Source organism: Patiria miniata, unplaced genomic scaffold (assembly GCF_015706575.1).
Source record: "Patiria miniata isolate m_02_andy unplaced genomic scaffold, ASM1570657v1 HiC_scaffold_3, whole genome shotgun sequence".
In the NCBI taxonomy this organism is placed as follows: domain Eukaryota; kingdom Metazoa; phylum Echinodermata; class Asteroidea; order Valvatida; family Asterinidae; genus Patiria; species Patiria miniata.
Window position 1 is genome coordinate 30987951 of NW_024037069.1, and position 12233 is coordinate 31000183.

At 39.6% G+C, this 12233-nt stretch overlaps 1 protein-coding gene across 1 annotated transcript; it reads right to left on the minus strand.

The window, feature by feature from the left end:
* Positions 1-960: 960 nt before the first annotated feature.
* LOC119737452 lies at positions 961-3576 on the minus strand. The gene has a single exon (XM_038211815.1). The coding sequence runs from the start codon at positions 3504-3506 to the stop codon at positions 1410-1412; it is 2097 nt and encodes a 698-aa protein (XP_038067743.1). The 5' UTR covers positions 3507-3576; the 3' UTR covers positions 961-1409.
* Positions 3577-12233: the final 8657 nt, after the last annotated feature.

Genomic DNA, 12233 nt, shown 5'->3' on the forward strand with positions numbered 1-12233 from the left:
CATGAAACACAATTTGGCCCAAAGCACTCTTTACATTTCCAAAAATTAATCAATTCACCGAGTGATAGTAGGAACAGACCCTTTCGGAGGATTTGGGATGGTTAGGGTTATTTTTCATATTGAGGTTAAGGGCAGTTTGTTAGAAAGTGGGTTTTTTTAGGGGAAAGAAAAAAAACAAGAAAAGGTAACCAATTTTGTAGACAGTTTCAAAATTTCCCGAGAAATAAAGTCCAATTGCTAATCTACATTTTACGAGGAATTTTGCACTCGTAAAAAATAAGTGCCAGACCACCCCGAACTACATTCTACAAATTAGGCCGAATAAAAAAAAACATGTTTCTCGTCCGGGTTTTTGGAAAAAAGGAAGAAGAGGGTTTTTTGTTTTTTTTGTTTTTTTTTAAGATGGTCGCCATTTTAAAATTTCCTGCAACCGTTGGCGTTTCCACTGTTCAAAGACACTTTTAAAATGAAAGACAAGTTGGACAAGAAAACTGAACATATTTACAGTGTCATTTTGAGTTGTATTGGTCACATATTTCGCAAGTATTTATTTTCCGATGAATTTGTGGACTTTTTCGGTGTTTTTTTACTGCATTTTTCAAAAATAAAAAATAATTAACAAAATCCAGGCAGCCTCCAAAAAGGAAGCAGGCGGGGACGAGAAATATGTTTTTTTTTACTTCGCCTTTAGGTGCTAAAACTCACTCATGGAAAAAGATGGCCCATGCGACTGTCTCTGGCGAAGTCAACTTTCCTTTGTATTCCTCAAACAGGCTGAACATCTTATCAATGTGCTGGAGGGTGTGGTAATGTCTGGCGCCCTCACTGTAGTGATCTCGCAAACGCACCCACCAGTCATCGCTCCGAGCGGTGTCCAAGGATTGGTGGGATGGGAGAAGGCCCAGCCAATAGGAACGGAGCCTTGCTTCCGACATGTCTTAGATGGGTGTTGAAGTTAAGAAGATTTCTCTATCAGGGAGCAAGAGATGCCAGAACGCAATCCGAAAATGTTTCTGCCAAAAATTACTACAAAATGCACCATGCATTTTTTTCTGTTCATACGTTCCTTTAACAAACGTTAATGCAGCAAGTCATTATGCACCATTACTTGTAAAAGTTAAAACTGAATCACAATGAATCCGAACGTGAAACAGTTTGGGTGCAGTAATTTATGAGAAAAAAAAGTAAAAAAAAAAAAAAAAGTTTCATTTAGTTAAAAAAAATTCTTAAAACAATGCAAATAGATGCTTTGGAGAATATATTGGTTTTCCGACACTTTCAGGCGAGCAATGTTGTGTCAAAGCATGGGCAAAGTCTAATTGCTCTGGATGCTCAAAGTTATTTTTATAAATTTTCCAAATTACAGTAAAACATGGCTCATATCACATGGAGGGTCACATATCACATTGCTAGTTTTGTTCACCCTTGCAGTCTCCACCCTCTTGTACTTGTCGTGCATACAGTGTACCGCTCTTCTTGAATTTCTGGTACATTGTCTTGCTTGGCTCAAAGTCAGCGCAGCCAGTCTCCCGAATGCCTTCCCGAGCAGCTGCGAGTTTCATGAGAGAGTCCGCGGTACAGTGGCTTGATTGCGCACACTTGATTTGGCGAAGCTCAGAGAAGATTTGCTCACAATCAGCATTTGCCACAGGGACCAGCATGATCGCTTTGACGCAGTAACTGAGAGGGTCGTAGTGTTCATTACTGAAAACTTTCTGCCAGAAATGTAGAAAGTCTAGATCTGCGGATAAGTCCTCCTTGTACGGGATCTGTCGCCAGAGGTCGTCCACCCTTTGCAGCTCCTTATCGGCTATAACTCCTGGGAAATGAGGCAGTATTTCACTCACGAAGGAAGTCACATGGCCCGTCCTCACTGACTCCATATTAAGCTTACTGGCCGCTATCAACAGGGGGTCGCTCAAGGGAAACTGATTCTTCATCTCTTCGCACGTGGTCACCAGAAACGCTCTGCACATCTGGAGGAACTCGATCTTCATTTGATTGGTTGAATTCAGCGTAGTGAGCGACTGGAAGGCTGCAACTCCGATGTATGTGGACTCCAACGGCAGCATGAGGGCTTCATTTGATGGGTCGATGTCAGCCAACGAACGACACTGTTGTATGAATGCTGGTTCCATGTACAGAGACAGAATATCCGAGTACAGTTTTCTCAGTGTGTCGGCAAGCATATGGATTGTGGATCCACTTGACTCGAGTGTCTTGTTGAAGGCGAGTATTTTCGGTAGCGCGAAGGAGAGAAACTCCAGGTATATTTTCGTGTACGGGTCACGCATGACTGCCAGGATGCCACAAGCTTGTGTATCGCTTTCAGTTTCACTGAGATCTTGAGCGTGCATAAACATGAGTAAGGCATCCCACTGTTCAAGAAGTCTGGTTATGCACTCACTCAGGCTCAGCCACTGCGTCTGACGAGGCTTCAGTAGTTTGTGGGGCTCTGTGTCCGTGAGTAACTGAAATGTTTTGAAGGCAGCCGTACGTTTGTTGGAGTGTGCAAAGTAGTTATAAACATTGTGCACCAGCTTCTCCAAAGATCCAGGAAAAACTTCACAGGCCTGGGAGGCCACCAGGGCAGCACTATGCCAGGAGCGATTCACTGCGGCCATGTGAGGGTTCACACTCATTAGTCTAGTCTTCACGCTGTCCTGATCACCGTGCATTACATCACTGGTGTCTGCACACCACCCCACACAGTCACTCCAGTCCAGTCCTTTCTTAGTGATGACAAACGACAGCGCCTGAAACAGTGATTCAGCATCCCCATCTGCCACAGAGACGATGTCGAGGAGACGGGTCTTCATGACAGGTCCATCAAAATATTTGATGATGACAGCCAATTGCTTCTCACCAGCGGAGCGATCTGTGGTTACGTCAATTGTGACACTATATTTTCTCTTCCCCATGCGATCTTTGGCACTACATGTAATTTCTTTCTCCGTGTCTTCAATAAAACCCTGCCCTATCACATTTGTCATAACATTGGAAACTTTGGTGCGCTTCAGGTGCAGGCTTTGGGCTACCTTGGAGTCAGAGAGAGTCTTGGCCAACACATCTGGAAAATGGTCGAATGCTCGAGATGGAATGTTGTGTTCTGCAGCCCATGCTCCAAGCTTGATTTCTGCCCTCATCTTTTCCTTGGCCTTGCTTGTCTTTTTGGGGGTCTGCACTTCAACTTGTTCAATTGGTTTACGGTTAGCAGGAGTAATGGGTTCTAATCTCTCCTTCATTCTCTTCAGATGTTTCAAACCTTTGGCGTGGTCGTCAAGGTTTGATCTCTTCGATACAAACGATGTGCCGCACACGCTGCACTTCCCCTTGTTCAGATCCGCTGGATCACGCCGAAGCCACTGAGCGTACTTCTCATCTGTTAACCATTTCTCACGAAACTTCTGGGAATAGCTTTTCCCTTCTTCTTTGACTTTTTTATTGGGACTAGGACTAGGAGAATCACTCTGTCCACTAGTAGTAGTAGTAGTAGAAGAAGCCATTTTCAAAACAATTGACGGACTGAATACTAGGCCTACACTCAACAAGCTGCAGTTGCAAACCTGTGCATTAACTTACCGTACCCGTACCCGGACGCCTCGGACCGGTAATCGACCCAAGCGACCTATCTAGTCTGGCGCCAAAATCGTACGACGCGCAGCCTGCGTATCTTTTTGTACAGTGCATGTTGCACAAACAGTGTGGCTGTGAAACACAGTGACGTCATTAAATTGAGCAATATTGAAGGGCGCCTTTAGCGTTGAGTAGGTAAACGCATATAAATACATACGTATTAATATCGGTGTAAAAAATAATGCGAGCGGGATTTTCATTGAAAATCACTTATAAAAACATGACGAAATAAGAGATGAAGACTCGAATAAAGGAAAAATTAAAGACCCAAATATGATTTTAAAAAAAGGAACATAAAAGTAGACCTGTCAGTGAAAATAGTAACATGTTGTGATTATTAGCAATTTCCAGATTTAAGTCTTTTTTACTTTGAAAAACATCCGCACTGCTGGCATTTTGTTTGATCATTAATTCTGAATAAAATCAGTTTCCAAGGATAACACATTGCTCATAGATGCGAATAAAATTCTTCAATCCCCTTCAAATTCTGACGCTATAATTAATATGTGCAAGGGAATCACTCGAGTTGTATAAAATACACACATTCTCAATACAGAAAGAAAGAGTAATTGATAATTTATTTCATTTTATTTTATCTTCAGTCGCACACAGGCCTGATGAAGAAGAACGCTGTCAATACAAGATCCTGTTTTGACAACTTTCGGGTCCCAAGCGCGGGGGTACGAGCGAAATATGCTTTGTACCTATCCAACGTTAGGGGCGCCCTTCCCAAAGAGAAACTACTTCCCGTTTCACTTTTTTTTTTCAACGGACTGTCCGAACTTTCTGGCGCTCTCTTAAAAGCTGGTCTGCCTGAACGTGTAGTTGATGGTTTATTTGGAATTTTTTTTGTAGTCATCATTACGAAATACCCGTGTTTTGGCTCCTGGAAGTTGTCGGGCACCTAATGGCGCGCTCCAGACCCCTCGAATAGGAAAATTAGTGTGAAAAAGTCGGGGTTTTGACAATAATTTTTAGAACATGTTTATTGATTTCCTAAGAAAATCTCGCTCGAAAATGTTACCATCTCATATTATGAAAACTGAAAAACCGATAAATATCTTGCCAAAATGACCTCCAACTTCAAAAACTCTAAAATACATAGGCTAGTGAACTCAGGGCCGGCGGAGTCGTACATAGATAAAAATTTATGAAAATTTTGTGGCGGACGCACGTTTATTTGAGAATAAATTTGGACTTATTTTCATAAATTTTACAAACAAATCTAACTAATTGCCGATTCTAAATTTCGAATCGGTCAGAGGACTTTGGCAAATCTTCGCGTCGTGATCATTTTTGTTCTCGCGCATCAAGTACGACGTGAAAAATGTGAGCGAACAAGGAGACCTAGGTACAAATATGAGTGTGAAAGGTCGTAGTAAAATTAGTTGGCAAAATGTTACCCATCTCTGCAACTGATTTTTATGTCATTTTATCTTGTGGAATGCCAATGGCCATTTTTATGGGGGGGGGGGGTAAACACTTCTTCAGTTGAAAAGTGCACTTGCACATCCGTGCTAAAATGTAGACACGTTTTTTTTTTCTCGCGGACACTGTGTCTCCGTTAAATAAAATTGCTAGGGGGGGCATCTTTCGATGGGGGCGCTGTTCAGGCTGACGATTATGCACACATACAATGATGGTTGTTTTCAGGGCGATACATGGGCGGAAGTAAACCAAAAAAAAGACACCCGTAACGGCCGCCTGCCACAAAAAAAAGGCACGACTTTTTCTCAAAAAGGGCACTTGTTCCGAAAAAGGGCACTATTTAACAAAAGAAGGGCCCACTCTTTACACAATATTGGGGGATATCCCCCCCCCCGATATAGGTATACATATAGTGCTTTTGTATTTTGCAATACTCGTGACTCGCAATGCAAATTGTCCAAGATTAAACAAGTTACAAACTATGAAAATGACAGCCAACTCAGTTACTCCATTTCAAACCTTAGGCCTATTGTAATCTTCTAATTAACTTCTTACTAATAGTCCACCAGTTAAAGTATAAAATCCTCGGAAAAAAACAACACTGATTTACTTTGCTTATCCTATATAGGGCCAATTTCAGTCTTATTGTTGGTCACTTTTATCGGACTTAAAGGGAAAGTACAACATTTTCATACATCAAAAAATAAAACTACCAAATACTTTTGAAACACCTTGCTGGAGTGTTAGTGAATGACAGTGTAAAGCATCCTGTAAAATCATGGCACCTGGTATACTGTCATTTTCAAGAAAAGTGGTATTTTTGTATCAATTTCCAACGCTGGTCGGCCGACCAGCGTTGGAAAAAACTGGCTTTTTTTCAAATACTGGCCCCAATTGACCATCGCACTTGTTTGCAATCGATTACACACCTATGAACGGGTACAAGCCAGCTAGACTGGTTCCCTGACCCTACAATTCCCCAATGTATGTAAACTGCTTTGTTTCTTCTTAAATGGAGTCAGGGAACCAGACTACAGGAAAATGATTGTTTTTCTTGGTTTTTATAGCATTTTCGAACCCAAAACCTCAAAAAAGTCAGTGTAACTATATTTGCTATATATTTCCAACCCCCCAATTCCATCCATTTCTGAAAATTACAGCAAAAGCAAATGATGTATATTCCCTTTAATAAGCCTATACTGGTCTAGGACCAAATATATCAACCAATATCAACGAAAATTCGCCGAGGCCTATTTCAATAATTAAATTATCTTGCCACCGACAAACGCACTGTGCACAACCTATAAATCGTTTTACTCTATAGGCTCCCATGCATCAAAATCAATGCTCCTCAACTACTGATCTGAACGTTTGGCTCATTCAAAGAAATCCGGTTTATCATATCCGAACAACTGGAAGTCAAGCTTGTACGTGTTCCAAAGAGCCCACTTTTTCTTCTTTGAAACACCTTCAAAGTACGGCTTTGCTACATCCATTGATGTATTTGTTGGGTGGCTGTTTTCCCGCCCAGGAAACTCGGCGATGACGTCAGTCAAATTCAAGGCATTCATGATGTAATCGGCGTCATCGCTGAACGATTCCAGTTTACCGATGTAGTCATAGTTGACGTCACATGGGCTGCACAGCTTGCTCATTTGCATCCAGTGATCGCCAAAGTTGGCTTCTTCAACCTGATTGGACAGATACGTGATCCATTCAGACCACGTGACATTCTCGCCCGTCTGTATCTCATGTGACGTGGCGTTTCGTCGATACTTCTTCACGATGTACCGTCCGTAGCGACGGATGCCATACAGTGGCGCGCTGCGATACACTTCCAAATCCTCAAACTTGTTACGATAAACCGAAATGATACGCGACACTGGATTTCTGACAAACATGAATTTCTTGTAATTTTTCAGACGCCATTTTCTCTCCTCCGGTGCGTAGTTTCTGAGGGTGTTCAAGTCGTTCTGTGAGTGCGCCTCCCTTGACGAAATGTCCTCCATGTTCAGCTGAGGGTTCTTGAAAAACATCATGACTCGTTTCCAATTACTGCAACCGACTTTAGGGATGTAACAGTACATGAAACGATGCTTGTCAGATACGTAGATGTGCTTCAAAGTTCTCAAACTCAAAGTTGAGATCTGATTGGTTGACGACTGAGGGCGGGGCTTCCCACCAGTGCTCTGATTGGACGATAGTTCATGACGTCGCTTCAAACAAACATCCCGGATGGTGTTTGTCCTACTGCGTTGAATTTCTGTCAAACGTCTGAATTGATCCAACTCAGTATTTTGTCGTTTTGTTTTGTGTGACACGCTATTTTCTCGATGGCTTTCCTAAACAAAAAAGGCAGAATGTGGGTAATTATGGCACAAGAATGAAAATCGAGGAAATAAAAAATGTCAACAAAGTTAATATGTTGCGGATATGCTTGGTCTTATGATTTGTTGATGCTGAAAAAAATTATAGTATTCAGGCTTTTACACCGAAAGGCCGATAGAAAATCGTCGACGTAAAAATCCTTACCCTCGATTCGTTCGATTTCTTTCCGTGTTCAGGAGGATAAACTGTGCCGTGAAGACGATCGATTCCTCCCGGTGCGTCTTCCGTCACTAGCAGTGACATTAAGAGCAACTCGTCGTCATCAAATGTGTGTTTGTAGCGATGAGTCTCGACAGAATCTAACATCAACAAAACCAAAAAAAAATGCTTTCATTTTTGAGAATATCAAGATTTTGGGGTTTAAGTATGATACGTAAATTGAATTTTAACGATGAAGAAATGTGAGCTGAGAGAAGTAGTAAAATACTGGGTTGGCCCTCTGAAATCCTTCAGACCATCAGGAAGTTTGGGGGATTTTTTTGGCATACGACTCCATTCAACCCATTGTACTTAACGAGAGGCTTGATTGCCCTTTTTAATTTTTTTGGTAAGTATTGAGGATTTGGGAAGGTTCCTTTATTATATGATAAAAATAAGGCTGAGCGAATAGGCATTATGCGTAGCAGCCATCTTAGAGAGCAATGCCTTTATTTTGCTGGGATAGCATGAGTTAACCTTTTAGGCATTGCTGTTATACACAAATAAAATTTAAAAAAAAAAATTGTCCTCTAAGATGGCAGCCACGCATCAGGTATATAAGTGGGCATGGAGAGTTGTGATGAAAACAGGGTTAGGTTAAAGTTGTCCCTTTCAGTAAGTGCCAAATTTTCACTTTCACTGTTTTATTCTACCACCACCCCCTCTGAACACCAGTCATTTATTGTGGGTCCGGAAAGATTTCCATATACGAAGTTCACTAATTTTCCTCTGTATTGACTAACAAGCCCCCAGATAGCAATTTCATGTCATCAAAGTCAATTTGAGCAGTGAGAAAATACAAGCATTTTCTTAGAAAACACTTAGAATTTTTCAGTCCAATCTCATAGGGTTTGTACACAGGGTGTTGAGTGAACTTCGTATATGGAAATCTTTCCGTGGGTCCTTCTACGCCTGAAGAAATAAAGTAGTATTTTTAAGTAGATGGATCAGCCTACCTTGCATGTGGAGGTGAACCACGCACAGCAACACGAAACCAGCGCACCACGTGGCCAGGCACATACAGTAACACCGCCGCCGCAAAACGGCTCCTGCTACGGTACTCATTTCTCTGATAATTAAGGTCGAGGACCGATGCGCAAAATTATCTCATCACAGTCACTAAAAGAACAAAAAAAACCCAGCTTTCTGAAAGGTTGAATAAACGAAGACTGGACCATGTACGGACGAAAGAATGACTGAATTTAAACAAAAAAAAAAAAAAACTTTAGGAATACCACATCGTCTTCTTCTTCCAATTCAGTGCTTACTTCGCAATAATTGAACAGGGGAAATGAGAGTACATCATAACTAATTTCCCGATATCTTATGAAGACCTTTCGAGTATTCTCGTTTACTTTATCAGATTATAGCTGTATCAGTAATTTCCAAATTTGATAATTAAGTACGAATCGTTTACAATACTGAATTAGTATTTTATGTATAGATTTATGCCAACTTTTAATAGGATTTTAGGATAGATTGTGAAAGATGCAAATCATATACATTCCAGCTACACACTGCATATAAAAAGTTAACAAAACTGAAAGAAAACCCCTCAAGGACTATTTTGCTCACCCCCTCGGAGTTAGGGTTCCTCTTATAAGTCTTAATTCGGTTTGGACATAGTTCGCACTCTCCTTGGTTGTACGCAATGAGTCAGCGAAAACAGCCATTCGCATATTAACTTGCATAAAACTGAGTCGCAAATCTTCAAGTGTTGGTGGGTTGGTCTTTTAATCATTGGCTGGTACAGGGTTTCTGGATGGACATTCGGAAAGATTCCCATATCTGGCCATCACTAATTTGTCCCTTCAGTGACCTATCAGCCATCAGAAAGTGATAATATGTCCTAAAAAGTCAAATTAAGCATTTACTGAGAAAACACTTAAAAAAATTTCAGACCAGTCTCATACGGTTTGTGCACAGGGTGACAAGTGATGGCCAGATATGGGAATCTTTCCCAACATTCTTGTGTTCAGTTCGATGATGACAATCCACACAAATTTCATTGAAAACTGGGAGTTACACACCGAGAGCATGCAAAAGACAGGTGTCCAAGAAATTAAAGAGACATTAAACAATGTATCACATTTACAGTACCTACCTCCATCAAAAACCATCCCAAATCCACCATCGTAAAACACCATGCAACGTCACCCACCCTACGCCATGCTGGCACTCCACACAACACAAGCACTGAAGTCTGTGGGAAAACAACTTAGCAAGAGAAAAAGGCAAAGAATACCTGGCGAGGTTATCCTTCTGCAGACCCATTGTTGTCCCGATGACTTCGTGTAGGGCGGAGGCCTTGTCTTTTGTTGGGGAGAGATGAGTTACGTAATGGGAAAGTATTGATGCCGTTGTGTATTGTGAGGAATAAAAATGATGTACGGAGTTGGAAATACTCTCACTTGTTTTCACACAAACTACAGGAATTCATGTCAAACAAGAGGAACACAGTTCACCAGATGTGTCCGGCGGGTCAGGTCCATAAAGCAACCAAACGGAGCCAACCATTTATGCGTAAACGAATAAAATACTTTTTACAATTCGTATCAATCTCTCTCACTTTTGTTTATTTCCTTTTTTCGTGTCTGTTATAACAAGAGAAAAATATAATTATTTCAAATCACTCCAAAAAACACAGTACTACTTAAAATCAATAACTCTTAGATTTGTCTTCTCTTTGTGTCTGTACTCTGTACATAATTTACATAATAATCAAATATTTGTTTACATTCGGCTCTTATTATACAAGTGTGTACATGTTTTTAATGATTTTTACAAATTATTCCAAAACTTACAAATTTAATGCAAATACAGACCATTTCATTTTCCAAATTAATTTCCACACCAGAAAAAAGGGAAAAAATTGTAACAATTACAATATCACAGTAAGAAGTATCTCTAGTCAAATTACTCACAATCACACAAAAAAAGACCAAAAACGAGGTAAAAAAAGAAAAAAGTAAGTATCCTAGCCAATTCCAACCCATACTTATTCCTTACAAAACATGCATTTAAACAAATTAAAACTGTCATAACAAATGATATAATGATTGTTAACATGCTAACAATTATTCTGTTGGTTTTATTGAAACCAGGTAACATAGCAAAATAACTTTCGTTTAAAAAGTCCTATTTTTTTCAGTGAAGAAACAGGTAGCATCGTGTAAACTCAGTGCATTTGGCATTGTTCAAAGTAACACAATCACGCTTGAAGATTCGAAATGGGCACTAATACGTTCTTTGACATGCATGTTTGCTACATTCTTTGTGTAACTTTTTTCTTGTGTTTTCATTGTGTGGTTAATAAGTTAAAATATGAAAGCTAATTGATATACATTTTTTTTGTTACCATATACTTATACATGTAGTATGAGTGTAAATACATGACATTGGCCTGAACTTTTTAAATTACAATCAAAAGATTTTTTTGGTGAAAAAAATACACTCAAAAGGAAATGTTTTCTTTTAAGTATTTTAGTGCGTATTTCATACAAATTAAACACAACTCAACACGTATACAAAACCCATATGAAATTAAACATACAATAACCACACAAGCACATTTAAATGTGCATTAATATTGCAAAATATCACAGTAAATATAACTTTTAAGCAAATCTCTTCTTTTTTGTAAAGGTTTTGGCAAAAACACTTGGGAAAAACCCATTTAACGCTATTACCATACACTTCTCTTTTTTATTATAATGGTACAAAGTAAATTATACTGAGTGTTTTTAAAAAATAACATTAAACAGAAACAATACAATAACTCAGCCATACACAACCGTATAACTCTAATGGGTGGAAGCTGTGCAAATGTATTCTTGAGATTTGAAGGTTTTGCATGGTGGAAAGATACTAAGACAAGATAAGTTTGCGATAGCACCATGTGAATAAATCTCACTGTGTACTGACACGCTCCAGTGATCATCCAGCATCCTTCAGTCAACTTGCATCCTTCTCAGCTTCACCAGTTTCGAGCTTCACCAGTTTGCATCCTTCTCACGCCTCACCGCACCCATCCTTTGCTACCGCAAACTTATCTTGTCTTAAATGTGTTCTTAAATTTTTTTCTTAGCTTTTGTCTTCCTTGATATGAAGAAAATAGAAAATGTTCAGTTTTGCAAAAAATATTTCAGAAGGATAATGGATCAGGGTTTAGGGATCTTCTTACAAGCAGAGAATTTGCAAAAAGCGCAGTTCACAAAAAGTCAGTGCTCACAACCACCGTCTGTTCTATATTAAGTAGACTTATTTGTTGTCTTTCCATAAACAAGTCGGTGATTATCTGAGAAACACCAACAATTTCCCAATGATCAATGCTTACAAAAATTAAAGTTAATCAGCATTTGTACAGACTGACTATCTTTACGGCAACAGTAATAATGAAGATTTGTCATGCCTGATACAAAAACAAATAATTAACAGCCTTTATGTGTTATTGTTTAATCTATACATACTCAAAAGTCTAACAGCAGCGGGAAATATTTCATAAACAATAAACAAACATCTTGACAGACCATGACCAGACAAAACTGCAAATATTAATTGAAATATTGAATATTGCAAACTAA